This window comes from Cordyceps militaris (genome assembly GCF_000225605.1).
Source record: "Cordyceps militaris CM01 unplaced genomic scaffold CCM_S00004, whole genome shotgun sequence".
Classification (NCBI taxonomy): Eukaryota; Fungi; Ascomycota; class Sordariomycetes; order Hypocreales; family Cordycipitaceae; genus Cordyceps; species Cordyceps militaris.
The window spans coordinates 1511104-1525435 of NW_006271972.1; the positions used below are offsets into that span (position 1 = coordinate 1511104).

General features: G+C 55.1%; 4 protein-coding genes across 4 annotated transcripts; 2 read left to right on the forward strand and 2 right to left on the reverse strand.

Annotated features, from left to right (window-relative positions):
- Positions 1–985: 985 nt before the first annotated feature.
- On the reverse strand, positions 986–2271 carry CCM_05498 (NADH-cytochrome b5 reductase; the record flags this gene model as incomplete). The annotated part of the gene is made up of 3 exons (XM_006670642.1): positions 986–1554; positions 1634–2084; positions 2227–2271. 3 exons carry the CDS (start codon positions 2269–2271, stop codon positions 986–988), a joined length of 1065 nt encoding a protein of 354 aa, XP_006670705.1.
- Positions 2272–2962: 691 nt separating this feature from the next.
- On the reverse strand, positions 2963–6467 carry CCM_05499 (RING finger domain-containing protein; the record flags this gene model as incomplete). Its single annotated transcript, XM_006670643.1, has 6 exons — positions 2963–4570; positions 4664–4903; positions 5158–5250; positions 5677–5834; positions 5937–6015; positions 6255–6467. The coding sequence occupies 6 exons, from the start codon at positions 6465–6467 to the stop codon at positions 2963–2965; spliced, it is 2391 nt and encodes a 796-aa protein (XP_006670706.1).
- A 1074-nt stretch (positions 6468–7541) lies between these two features.
- On the forward strand, positions 7542–8363 carry CCM_05500 (protein SSU72; the record flags this gene model as incomplete). Its single annotated transcript, XM_006670644.1, has 1 exon — positions 7542–8363. The coding sequence occupies one exon, from the start codon at positions 7542–7544 to the stop codon at positions 8361–8363; it is 822 nt and encodes a 273-aa protein (XP_006670707.1).
- A 2235-nt stretch (positions 8364–10598) lies between these two features.
- CCM_05501 (cell polarity protein, putative) lies at positions 10599–14132 on the forward strand (the record flags this gene model as incomplete). The annotated part of the gene is made up of 4 exons (XM_006670645.1): positions 10599–10607; positions 10979–11117; positions 11672–12822; positions 12888–14132. The coding sequence occupies 4 exons, from the start codon at positions 10599–10601 to the stop codon at positions 14130–14132; spliced, it is 2544 nt and encodes an 847-aa protein (XP_006670708.1).
- Between the last annotated feature and the right edge of the window lie 200 nt (positions 14133–14332).

Genomic DNA, 14332 nt, shown 5'->3' on the forward strand with positions numbered 1-14332 from the left:
CCGGGGTGTACATGCTCGTCGCGCGCGGCACCAACGAGGACGCCGGGGAGGGCGTGTCGGCGCAGGTGAGCGCGCTCGTCGCCGCGCGCGTGCCGGGCTCCGCGAGCGTCGCCGTCGACTACCCGGCGACGGCGCTCAAGCACCGCCGCCGCAGCGTGGTCGCGCGCGTCTTCTACCCGGCGTCCGTGTCCCAGGGCATCAGCGACGCCAAGAAGAAGATCCAGGACTACGTCGCGCAGTGCGGCGACGGCAGCCGCATCGCCCTCATCGGCTTCAGCCAGGGCGGCAACGTCATGACCGACCTGCTCGCCGGGGGGTTGCTCCAGCCCGCGCCGCTGGATGCCAAGTACCTCAAGAACAGTTGCGTTTTTTTTTTTTGCCCCCCCCTTCTCGCTTTAGAAAGAATGTTCAAGTGCGAAAAAAAAAAAAGGGCTAATCAGAAAAAACAGTCGTTGCCGTCACCGTGTTTGGCGACCCTACGTTTGCCCCCAACCAGAGCTACAACTACGGCAGCAACGCCAACGGCAAAGGCGGCCTCTTTTCGCGCAAGAACAACGCCGCAGAGCTGGCTAGGCTCAACGCCATCTCGGACAAGCTGGCGAGCTACTGCGACACGGGCGACATCTTCTGCGCCGTCGGCTCCAAAGCCCCAGCCGGCGAATCCAACGTCCACGGAAACGAGGTTCCCGCACACGCCCAGGAGGCGGCCGACTTTATCGTGGCCCGTGTTCAATGAGAGACTTGTCGTGTTCTGGGTGACATTGTATATAAACATTGCCTGGAGGCGTAAATGAACCGACGTATACAATGAATTGACGTGTATACCTTGATGACTGCGACTGCGTATATAAAACGTAAACATCATCTTCATCACGCAATCATGGCAGCTCTCATCTCGCATGAATCAAATAGAATACCGTGTATTGTCCATCTAAATCTTACAAGTCTAAAACAAATCTAATTTACCAAACTCACTCAAGCCAGCTTAAAACTTGTAGACCTGGTCCTTGGTGTAGCCCAGCTCCTGCAGCGTGCCCGACAGCTCGCCCTGGTCCTTGGGGCTGACCTTGTTGCCCGAGACGGCCTTCATCAGGCCAGGCGGGCCGCAGACGAAAATCTTGATGTTGTCGCTCTTGGGCTCCGGGAGCACCGTCTTGAGCAGCTCCTTGGTGATGAAGCCCGTGCTGCCCGACCACTCGGCGGGCGCCTTGTCGAGCACGTAAAAGGCCCGGAAGCGCTGCGGGTACGTGTTTTCGAGCTCCTCGAGCTCCTTCTTGAGCAAAATGTCCTCCTTGCTGACGTTGCCAAACACGACCGTCACCTTGGTCTTGTCGCTGGCGTTTTGGAAGATGCCGCGCGCGAGCTGGAACATGGGCGTGATGCCGGTGCCGCCGGCAATGAGGCCAATGTGGTCGTGCTTGTTCTCCGTCCACGCGTACTTGGGCAGTGGGCCCTTGATGTCGAGCGTCTGGCCGGGCTGCAGGTTGTGGATGTGGGTGCTCATGGGACCGCCGGGGTACTGCTTGACGAGGAGCTCGACGTAGCCAGGTTCATCTAACACGCACAAAGACGAATTAGCAGGAGTAGCAATGAGGTGCCGGAGGTTTGGAAAAAAGGGTCAATGGTGACGTACTCTCGTCATTGATGGGGGTATAAGGGCGGAGGGTCGCCTTCTCATCTCCCTCGCCCTTGTACTTGGCCAAGACGGCACTGGCAATGGGCAGGCCGGGCACCATGTTCTTCTCCGGGAGCTCGAAACGGAAGCGCTTGGTGTTGTGGTTGACGTCGACAACCTCGGCGAGCTTGAGTGACAGGAAGCCCTGGTCACCGCCGGTAAAGGCCGGCTTGGTGATCTTCGGGGCCCCGGCCGCGGTGGCGCCACCCGCCTGGTTGCTGTAGTAGTAGTAGCCGCCGCCGCCGAGGGCGGCCGCGCCGAGGACGTACACAAAGGCGCTGCTACCGCCGCCGCCGCTGGGAGGGGGCGGAGGAGGTGCGGCGGCCGTCTTGGGCGCGGCGGGAGCAGCAGCAGCGGGCTTGGCGGCAGTAGAGCCGGTCTCGGTCGCGAAGCGGCGAGCGTGCTGCGACTGTGGTCAGCATCATGGGCGTGGAGCACGGCATTGACGGCTTTGAAATCAACTTTATTTTTTCGGATGGGTACACAAACGAGCGCAAATAACGAGATGGAGATGTTGTAGTCAATGCAAAAGACAAAGGGCAAGTACGTACCATGCGAAGCGGCTGGGCCGCGCGGAAGGCTGAGCGAGCAAACATTTTGCAATGATTTCCGAGGTTGGTGAATGTGCAATTGGGCGCCTCGCAAACGAATTGTGTTTGCAACAAGGACTGCGGGAGCTACCGGGAAGGTAAGTATCTTGACGTAACACAAGGTGTAGCAACTGCTGCGAGCTCCCCACCAAAAATAGATGACGCCATGCACGTGATGTACTGCGAAACCTACTAGGTGCATCGGACTCAACTCGGACTTACACGAGCCTGGGTACAATAAACGGCTGCTAGTTTGGTAATTAGGTTTCTTTCTTTGGTATCCAACGGCTGAATTATAGTTTATTTACTTCAATGCTAGGTACACTGCTTGTGTAGCCTGGTACAGCCGCACCCCACTATAGTATTTCCTACTTGCCTGCTCCTCTGCGCAGGCGTCTTCAAACCATCCGCTGTGTATAGATAGATATTCATCTAGAAACAACGCTACTTGGAAATAGCCGGATACACCGGGATTCTAGACTGTTTCTGAGAGCTTGCCATTGGAGACCTGCTGCTACTGGCAGTCCTCACGTCTCGGGGTTTTCGGGGGCGGCTACTCCCTCGTCATTCGCGCCGCTCTGATTCCGCCATGTTGTGCGGAGAGACGACAGCCGCAGTATAATCATATTCTTGTTGAATTGATCCGGTCGGATAGTAATGTTGTTCGACTTTGTCATGCTGAGCTTCTAGGCTCACCTCATCGGTGCTGGGAGCGAATGTTCTCCTCCTCCTTGGACGCAGCGATAGTTTTGGAGTCTCTTGATGCTTGGCGAGACGATCGCTTGTTTTCTTTTGAGCCTCCATCTTCGCTTTCCTTTGGCAGCGTGGGAGTATCCTGCGATTGATAGATTGTCGGAGTGCTAGTCTGGCTGCCGCCGCGCTGACCATGGTAGTGCACTACTTGTGGTGGGGCCTGTCCAGCCTGAATGCCAAGCTGTTCGGTCGGGTAAGGGTTGAGATCTTTGCTCGAAGTAGAGAACATGGACACGACGGGCTGATGATATCCATTTGCGCCGCCGGCACCACCGCCAGTCCCCGTTAGCTGGCTGTGACTAAAGTGCTCGGCCTGTGTCGGGGTGCTGACATCGTTTCCAGAACCCATGGCGTCGTTGACATTGCCCGTCAGACTATTCATTCCGCCTTCAATATCTCGCAACAGCCGTACATACTCCTCGGGTACCAAGCCGCTCTCTTGCGTCTTGGGATCTTCGGCTACTAACCAGCCTTGACCGTGTCGGTACGACACCCAGATAATCTGGCCTTCCACAAGAGGGAGTTCGTTTTCGTTTTCACGCTCGAAATCAAAAAGCGCGACGGCTTTACCGTGAAATTCTTCATCAGGCGAGGTAATGGTGAATTGGTAATCTCGTGAATAGCGAGATTGGTCCGCATCCGGGAAGCCAGAAGAGGCAGGCGAGCTTGCGTTGTCTTCGGCAGCATACTCGTCGTGGGGCCGGCTAGTTTGGTCGTAATGATAGGCACGGCTGTGTCGTGATTGATCGGGAGGATATGTGATGAATTCGCCGCCGGGGCCATTCGCTTCCCCTCCCTGGTTGACGTAGTACTTTTCATGGCCATCTCCGCTGGTACCAACGTAGTAGCCCCTCTCACTGTCGTAGTTGGAGGCGTTGAGGATCTGGCTGCGGTGAGCGCCGCCGGCCGATGCTGTCGACTTGTGCTTGCGGTGTCGAGTGGCCACTACAGGACTTTGCAGGTCCTCGTCTTCGCTGTACGGAGGACCTCCGTCACCACAGTGGATGGGAGGGATATCATGCGCGCGCGAGACCCTGTCGGAGCCCCAAAACTGAGAGGAAAGGCGCTGATCCCACGCAACGGGGGGGTCGGACAGTCGGCGACTCTCACTGGCGGGAGTAGTCCATCCCGAGGGCGGCCCGGAGGATTCTGGAGGTGGGCCATAATGGAGGGGATTTGTATATGGGTATGCGAAATCGCGCACAAGAGTGTAAGATAGGGTGGAAGGGAAGAGCGGGAAGGCGTTGGACTCAGGCCTCGACTTGGAGGGGACAGATCCCGTGGAGAACTGGGAGAGTCGGTTCCTCGATACGTGCGACATTGGGCGGGAGAGAGTCGAGCGGCGTGCGGTGGGCGTGGTTGTGGTGAGCGGAGGCAGCGCCGCAGGCTTGGAGGCCGAGGGCGAAGAGTCGTTGGCTGAGGAATTCGACGAGGCAGAGGTGACAGGCACTGGCGCGGTCGTCGTCATACCGCCACGGAAGAAGGCAGGTGGACGGGCGCCTTGACAGGCGGGCCGCGCACCAAGAGGTGTGTATTTGACGCTGGTGGTGCGCTAAGCGTTGTGCACGACACGAGCGGCGGTCGCAAGGGTGGCGGTGCCGTGATGGATGAAGTAGGCTGTGGACGGGTGGTAGATGGAACAAACGACGCCGCGATATGGGTCGTATTTAAAAGCAGATGATGTTTGATGGATTGTTGTAGAGCGGTCGCCGGGCGCGAGGGACGGGGGAGGACAAGGCTGGTGGTTGTCCTGGTCTGGTCGGCGGTTGGCGCAACCTAACAATATTTGGCAGCGGCTGGAGAAGAGGGCGCAGACGCAGGCTTGGGCGTGGGGTACGAGGCTAAAGCGGGCAGCGAGCAGCGGCCAGGCGACAAGAGCACACGGCTGCGACCCAGGTTCGGCAGCGGACGAATGCGAGGCGAGATGAAAAAGAGGTTGTCGGAGAAACCCCAGTGCGCACTTGGCAGTTGTCGAAAAAGGGCGAAGGGTGAGATGGAACGATTTGGGCGTAGGGGAAAAATAGAGGAGAAGAGGAGGAGATGTGGAGGGGAAACCAGTTAGTAGCCTGTAAGTACACCTAGGCAGGTACCTGTGCAGCCGGTACCTTCTTAGAGGTTGGTACAGGTACTAAGGCAGACAGAGCTGACAGAGCTTAGGCCTGCCGCAGCTGGCGAACTGGGGCCGCCGCCTTGTGCTAGATAAGCTGCCGCCAGACATGGGCCACGGCCGCCCTACCACTTGCGGGCAATTCAAGCCTCTTGGTCGGTCAAGGGGAAAGCAGGGACAAAATTCATAACAAAACTTTGACTTGTACTGGTCGTAGCAAAATAGGAGGTCAAGGCGCGACGAGACTGACGATGGGTTTGTGGTGTAGAGCCTCCGCCTTCCCCAAGGTATGAGGTAGGTAGGTAGGTACTAAGGTACTCCTAACGAAGGACCTGCTGCAGATGTACCTACTTAGCTTACTTGCCCACGTACGTGACTGCAGTGGCTCTAGTTACAAGAAGAACGCCGCTCGCTGGCTTTATTATTCATACTAGTAGAGGGATAGTTACATTAGGTAGGTACCTGGGCATTTTTGGCGTAAACTATCCAGTCCGCCGTGGCGCTTGGGCGTATCCAAAACGACGGAAAATAAAGAGTGAGTCGTCACTCACAACCATCTCCGGTCCTGGCCGCTCGGGTAACGACACCAACACAACTAGCTCCTCTGTGCACACGCCTTGTTTCCATCCCTTGCTTCTACGGATCGGCCAAGACTTGCCACTGTTGCTCTGTAATTGCAGCTTAATGCATTCATTGCCAACCAACGTAACTACTTGGCAACCTACCTACCTAGTTAGGTAGGGAGGTGCTGCCTCGTGGACCGGGGGCACACGACCAGCAAGGACAACATGTCATCCCCCTCCCAAAATACTAAGAATAATGCCCAGCAACATCTCTCTGCTCATTTCCAAAGTCAGAATCCCCAAGTCAATGTGGGGGGAGTGGCCGAACTACGTACTACAAAGTACAACACACACGTTGGCTCGCGTCACCTGAGCCCGGCCGGGCTTGCAATATAACAGACAAAAATAGAATCTTACTATGCACTCGTCAGCTCTGTACGTAGTACGACATGTTCGGATGCATTCGACTGGCAACCTACGTCCATAAACCATACACGAATTTCACGGGGCTCCCAATTTCCCACAGCGAATTTCGGCCCAAAAGCCCGCTACCGTCTTATGAATACCAAGACGGCCCCAACGGCTGCTGAATTGGTATTGTCAGGGGTTGCCGCCCACCAGACGAACCCGCCATCTCTTTTGGCCAGGTCGCGTCTTCCGCATAATAGCCCTGTGATATGCAGTCCGTCGACGGTTGCCGCCACGGAGCTGGGATCATGAAACCGCCGAGCAAGGCTGCAAATGCCAATCCCGGCGCCGCCACGTGTGAGGCAAGTCATTACAGGACCGTCTCCGTATTCAAACTGACAACATTGCCGGCGGCATAGAGCCGGGCTAGTGGCCACGGCCACGGATCCAAGTGCGGAAATTCTTCCTCTTTCCGTAATTATTGTCCTTGGCTTTACGCACCATTGCATTCACCACCACCAGACCGCTTCACAAAGCCGCAGCCCGCATCACCTCAAACCGTGACGTGTCAAGAAGCGAAGAACAAATGCTCTGCAATTGGCAAACGATGCACTGGTGCAAGCCTCTACCGCCAGGCAGGCGCCTATTTTGTGACTTGCGCTGCGCAGTCACCGTAGTGCTTCTCACGGAGACGATGATTGGGCGAGGCAGACTGCCCCTGTGTTTCATCTTTTATGCATGCGCTAACGGCCAACATGGTGGCTGTCAGTGTCAGGCTGGTGGCAGCCTTGCACTACCATCGTTGAACTCCAGCAGCTATTCTGCAAATTGACAGATTGTCCTTTGTCTTTTCTCAGTGTTTGTTTTCTTTGTTTATGCTTTTTTGCTTTTCCCACACTTTAGTGCATTCATGCTACGGATAGTGCAGTTAGTAACTCCTCCCTCGCAAGGCTTGGTTTCTAATTTTAGAACTGCTGCTCTCCTGCTTCTTTTCCCGGGCCGACATTTAGCCGCCCCACTGTAGCTCCCACACAGAAATGGTCTCGCCTTTTCCTCGCGTTCCAAAATCACACCGCATCGTTTCCATCATCGCCCAACAATGCCATCGTCCCATACCACCGGTTAAGCTGGTGGCATGACGGTCAATTCACACCCATCTCATGACGTAGATTCTACTCAACAAGGTAAGACCATCGCCATTGACACCTGTACCCAATTCCATGATGATTTCAAATATTGGAGCTGTCTGAAGCTTGCATGTTGATAGACACTTTATACGCAACAACTTACCACTGATGGAATACTGCCTTATATCCCCCATGTCGTGCAACCTTGATGTCACAGTATTGTAGCTAACCACTGCTACATAGTGTCGTGCTCGCCCCAGGCAGCGACTCGGTCAAGTTCAATCAACTTCTCTACGCGCCACGACGCGCAGTACCAACATGGCAGCCACAGCCAATGGTGCAGCTCCCGCTGCCAATGGAACAAATAGCAGCTCTGATGACTTCAAGCTGAAGTTCTGCACAGTTTGTGCCAGTAACCAGAATCGGTATGTTGCGAGTTTTCTCATGCCAGTCTGTGTCCTCTCTCATCTAACCAACCCCAGGTCCATGGAAGCTCATCTACGACTGTCCCAAGCAAACTACCCCGTAATTTCTTTCGGTACGGGATCGCTTGTGCGTCTCCCCGGACCGACTATTACCCAACCGAATGTATACCAGTTCAACAAGACGTCGTATGACAGCATGTACAAGGAACTCGACTCCAAAGACTCAAGGCTCTACAAGAATAACGGAATCCTGAACATGCTTTCAAGAAACCGCGGGGTGAAGTGGGGACCAGAGCGTTGGCAGGATTGGGCCATTGGCGTTCCTCGTCTCAAGCACACGGCCGACCGGGGAAGCGAGGGCAGCGAGGGTGGCGTCGTTGATATAGTCTTCACCTGCGAGGAGCGTTGCTGGGACGCCGTTGTAGACGATCTCATGAATCGTGGCTCGCCACTGAACCGACCCGTCCACGTCATCAATGTGGAAATTAAGGATAACCATGAGGAGGCGCACATTGGTGGCCAGGGTATCTTAGACCTCGCTAACTCGCTCAATGCCGCCGCCAAGGAGGAGCGCGAAGCCGTCGGAACGGGCGCTTTTGACATGGGCAGCGCTGCGAGCCGTGCTGCGTTTGATGAGCGTGTGCCGGATATTCTTGCCGCGTGGCAGGAGAGATGGCCAAATCTGCCATGTACGTGGACACTGGCCTGGTTTTAGCCATGGCCAGCTGCTGTCCGTGTTGTCTTTTTATAAGTAATGATGTAACGACCAATTGTATAACTGGCTTCCCTCATCGCACGAGCCATGCGAGCTAATTTGATGAAGGCTTCCTCGGCATTGATGGTTGATGACCTGTGAATCTTGGGATACGAGCATCGGTCTTTCGGCTGATCAAGATCTGGCGCCATAAAAACGCGAGCCGGTGCGGAGCTACGACCTCGTATATGCACATGGCCTGCCTGATGGAGCGGCGCTAGGATCGTGTAGGGTTGAGCCTAAAATGGCAGATGGAAAAGGGCGATGGAAGAATTGTCTGGAACGATGTTGCGGTGATACGCTTGTGGCCAGGAAAAGCGTCGTTGAGTATGGTAGTCGGCTAGTGATTCATCGGCCTGGGTTCGGCCAGGATCAGAAGAACGACAAGGAAGGAAGGATTCGAGACATGTTTCGCAAGCAAGGGTTCCAAAGACCGCTTTCTTGGTTCCACCGTCACCTACGACATACCCAGCCGAGGCCGGCGAGTACATTTTATGAGGGTATATTCGCTACATGGGGCTTGTCTTGGCAACGTTTTGAATGACTGCAAGGTTCTGCGACAAGTTTTTCTCATTTTGCCTTCTTCGAAGCTACCGAAGACGAGGTTGCAGGGCTACTGAAGCATGTGCCAGTCTTATGCGGAGTACACTTTTACTATAGACCAGGAAGCAAAGGATAGGGCTACGAGTAGATGGACAGCAATGCGAGCATGCCGACAGAAACTTTGGGCAACGGCTATTCCGGCCGCCTAGGCATAATGCAAGACTTACTTTGAGGACATGTTTAGATATGGAAATAAAGACGTTTGTTTCCGAGCGAGGTTTCAGTGGAAGGACGCATGAGTACACTGTCAGCTCACCGCAGTGACTTTATAAGCAGCTGTTTGCTGGGAGGCATTTATAGACTGTTTTATGTTTGTGTCGAATAATGGGCAGAACGAAACATCGGTAGCTCAAAGGCAATAGGAGAAGCGGCAAAAGGTTCAAGGCCGAGGGTAATTGGCCAGATACATCCGAGCAAGAAACAAAAGTTGATAAACAAAAACGCAAGTCGGCTATTGACCCTGTGCTGATCCCCGTCATTCTACTTTGTACGGATATACTGTTCTAATTACGAGAGAGGAGGGTGGGTTGACTATGTTGTTGACGTTCGGATGACCAAGACACTATTAATAGTAAAAATAGAGCATCGGAATTTGTTCACCGGCAGTTGCAGGTATTGGTAGACGGACGAGAGCAAGGGAACACACTCCATGGCCACCAGAGATGGAGACTTGCCAGGGATATGGTGATGTCGTGATGATGAAGAGAAAGGGCTAGATTTGGGGGGGTTCCACACCACCAGTGTAGTTGAACCCATCCATTGAATGCTAATCAACCAGCAAAGACTGGCAGACTGGCACCTGAAATGGAGGCAAGGCCAAGGAGAGAGAAGGGAGAGGGTTCAGAGGACCAAGACGCCGCAACCCAGGGCGCATCTCGGAGGAGAGGTTAACCGCTAGTTTTAGCGTGGGTTGGGTGGGCAAATCAGGGTGAGGCAGGGCAGGACTCGACTGGGCTAGTTCAGGGGATAAGGCACGAGGCACCAGGGGTAAGTTAAATGGTACTAATATTGGGTGTGTGGTGTTGAAGGGAGTGGGTTGGGTGTGCACTTACTTGGTACAGTACAGTAAGTACATGGAGAGGTTGGTTGTGGTTGTTGGTGCGGCCATCTCATGGTGTAGCAAGTGCCGGATACAGATACAGCCGACGAATGGCTTTCCCCGTAGGGAATTATACAAGTTGTGGGTGAAAGACATTGCGCAAGATGCTGGTAACTGGCGGCTGTCGGCAACCTTGTATTGTTGCCTGCGATGGGGATCCAGGTTGCAGCTGGACAAGGATACAGAGAACAATGCAGGGAATGCTCGGTTACCAGCGACTTGTTGATGGAAATAACTAGATTCAAATAACTAGCTAGTAGTCAGCAAAATCAAACTGCCATCTCGTTACGTCCCAACTCTGATCATGCGATGCCCACCACACGCCCCCAGACATTCCCCTTCCTCCTGTCGCTGTCATTGGATTGATTCGTTAGTCAGTTGCACCGGTACTGACTAGCTTGATGGCACTGCATTTCAGCTTTCTTCACCAGACACCGTCTTCCCCCATTGGAACAGTTCTTCATTTTGTTCGGTAGGTATGTAGATGGTTTGTTATGTACGGAGTAATTTGTACTTGCCGTGCCCATTCTTACTGCTCACTCAGCCCATCACACGCCCTCCCCGAAAATAACTGACACCCACTATCGCTACATCATCTAAAAATCTCCTTAAAAAATCTCCTCCCCCGGGCCTGGTCCTCCCCCGGGCGCTCAGAAATCACAGAAATCACACCAGCCGCTCATTTCCCGAGCTTCATGTTGATTTATTTTCACTCCTTCCGCGCCGATATCTATCCTTGCTTGACAGCAAAAATCCACAACACATACCACTACCGCCAGTCCACACGCGCCCCCTTGCGGCACCGGCGTCGCCCTGTTTCAAAATCCACGCCGCAGAGCCGGCCTTGTATGCACAAAGAGGGAAAAAATAGCAGGCAAACGACATTCTTGTGTGCAAGCACAGAGCGCGCCGCTCCTACTTGATCGATCCCCATCTGCCCCGCGTGCCGCATTGTCTTGTCTTGCTTGCTCGACGACAGACTTTCGGTCTTGGCTTTTGTGTCAGTACTGCGGGTAAGCCTCGACCAAGACCATCGTGGTCATCGTGAGCTTTCCGTGACCGTTCCGTCACCTTTCCGAGTAACGGGTCTCGTGAGGCTGTCTCTGCAACATACAGAGCATAACTAGATTGTCAGTGTCAGTCTACCAGTACCTGCCAGTACTGTGGCGTTTTTTTATCAGGTGCTCTCGCCGTCAGCAGGACCGTTGCCTGTCTCCAATACGCCGACTATTACTTGCTGGCATCGAGTATTGCAATACCTGGTGCCCCTATCGACGCAGCAGCCAGGCACTCATTAGCGCAGCGCAGGCTACCAAGTTGCGGACTCTTCCGGTCTCTATCAATACTGGTAATCTGTACAAATTGCAAATTACAGATACCGGCATTCAATTCCCAGTCAGGTCGAAATACCTGCCGTCGCCACTGATCTGAGCACCCGTCCGAGGTTTAGAGCCTCAAGCCCCCCGACCGCTAGACAGGGGAGCCGCTCACTGTGGGAACTTGATTGACCCACTAACGACAGCAGCTAAACGCCCCCAAGACAGGGCCGAACAAGCCTGAGAGACAGGGCTGGACAAGCCCGAAGCCCCCAAAAGACAAGGCCGCTACAAGTCACCCCCAGGTTACCCTGGCCAGCGTGCCTGCCGCCTGTTTGACTCCTGGAATCAACCAAGACACCCACCACGGCCCTTTTTCCTTTCTCTTCCAAACACTACCGCCGCATTCCCCCCCCTCACGATCATGAGCGCCCTTGGTCGCAATGCGCCGCTCTCTCCGATATCTGTAGGTGGAAACGAGTGGTCCACGCCGAAATATCCTCCCGGTCCCGACGGTCCTTATTCCAACAATCGCGGCAACCTCGCCTCGCCTCCCAATTCGGGCGGCTCCAACGGCAACATGAACATCAACGGCTTTCCTGGAGCTCCCAGAAGCACTGGTGGCCCTTCTCCGCCCCCCTCGATCGGCCGCTCGTCCGGCGGTACCAACATGTACGCTAGAAGCGATGCTGGTCTTCCCAACGGCGGCCCTGGCGGCCTCGGTGGCCAGCAAAGGGCCAGCGACATTGATGAGGGCGTCCTCCACGAGCACTACCTGACCCTCCGCGTCTTTCTCAACTCGCGCGACTCGGCCGCAAAGCAGCAACCTAACAAGGCGCGCGATAAGCTCCTGCGACTCTCCTCTGTGCAGTTCTACGAGCTGAGTACCGACGTCTTTGACGAGCTGATGCGCAGGCAAGCCACTGCTCGCACCCCCCCGAATGCTCCCAAACGCCCGCCTACCTTTCTACTCCCCGAAAAGGCCTTTCACCCCAAACGAAACCAGGCCCGTCAGCGACTCTCTTCTCTCGGACCCCCCCGCTTCCGAGACTTGGCCGCCGATGTCTTTTCCGAGCTTGAACGCCGATTCCCCCGGTTCGTGGGCGGTGACATACCCCGTGGGAACAGCGCCATGTCCAACCGCAGCGGTGGCCGCACAGGCACACCCGTCAACGGCGGGTTTCCTCCTAGAGGTCAGAGTCGCGCCAGACGTCCGTCAGACGCAAGTTCGATGAGAGGCGGTCCTCCACCCCCAGACCCTTATGGGGTTCCTCCTTCTCCGGGACTGAGCAACGGCGACTACAATCGACCCATGCCCAAGCACCTCAATCAAAATAATACGATAATACCCAACAAGAGTACCATGCTCGAGGAAGATGACGACGGAGAGGGCTCACCAGAAGTAAGCCATGCTGTGATGAATGCCTGCTATATCGACCAATCCCATGCTAACATGCCAACTCCTAGGTTGACAGGAAGCTTATTGACGACTACGAAGCGCAACTCAAGGAGCTACGGGAAAAGTTTGCAGTCATGGAAACCCAGAAACGGGACGAAAGCTCGAGAGAAACCCAGGAGTGGGCCAACAAGCTAGCCGAGGCCGAAAGCAGAAACAGTTCAATGAAGCAGGAACTGAGCAGACTACAGGATGATCACGCCCGGGAAACGAGCGATTTGCAATCGAGATTGGCCGAGATGGAGCGGAACTCTGGAAGCATACGCGACAGTGGGGTCTTGGAAATGGAGAATGAGGAGCTACGCAACTCGCTTAATCGACAACAACGAGTCACGGAAGAGGTCCGTCAAGAGGCACAGGAGTTCCTCCGCGAGATGCGCACGCTCTCCGAGCAAAGCCACGCCCGCTTCGAAAAGCAAGTAGAGCTGGAGCGCAACGTCGAAGCGCTCGAGGGAGAAGTGAAGGAATGGCGAAATCGGTATGCCCGCACTAAGACACAGCTCCGCAGCCTGCGCGCCTCGTCGCTCGGCCTTTCCCAGGACAACGAAGGCGCACGCATAATTCGAGAAAACGGGTTCAGCGACGACAATGGTCTTGTCAAGGACGTCCACGTCACCAAGTACCAGATTGCAATCGATGAACTGCTCCAGTCGGCGCGCAGAGACAACCCGGAAAGGACGATTGACGCAATGAAGGCCGTCGTGGTGAGCGTGCGGCGAATTACGAGGGACGCCGACGACGGGGCGCGACACGACGAGCAACTAGCGCAGCAGCAGGGCAAGATCAAGGCCAAAGTTTCTGCAACGGCCAACAATCTTATCACAGCCACCAAACACTTTGCTGCCGGGGCGGGCATCTCGCCGGTATCACTGGTAGATGCCGCGGCGTCCCATCTTACGGTGGCCATTGTCGAGCTACTTCGTGTTTGCAAGATTCGACCGACGCCGGCGGGTGAGCTCGAAGACGACGATGATGGATCGGTCACGCCAGTGGATTCAGCCGGCTTCTTTTCACCCCGCAGCACATCACATGCAGGATCTTCGCAAAACTCATTACCAGCACCGCCGGCATTTCAGGGACTAAGTGGCATGCGGGCGAGCGCGGAGTCGTCTGCGTATAGCCCGATAAATTCGCCGCGAGAATCGATAGACCCGTATGGACGAAACGGCGCCAACGGCGGCCACGGCCTGGCGAATGGCTACGGAAATGGCAGCAACGGTCGTGACGACGGCTACAAAGCGTACATTGGGTACTAAGCTGAACAAGGTTGCTGCAGCATTCGCATACTGTTGATGAAGGATGAGACGCGCGTTGTTGATACCCCACGGGTTCCGGGAACGAAACAGCCGGACCCCGAACTGCTGGAATTATTACGTTTTTTCTTCGTTTAGCCTGGGATGGCAGAGCCGCGGGCGGGAGTCATAATTTTTGGAGAAGCCAGGTTGAAAATTGCCTT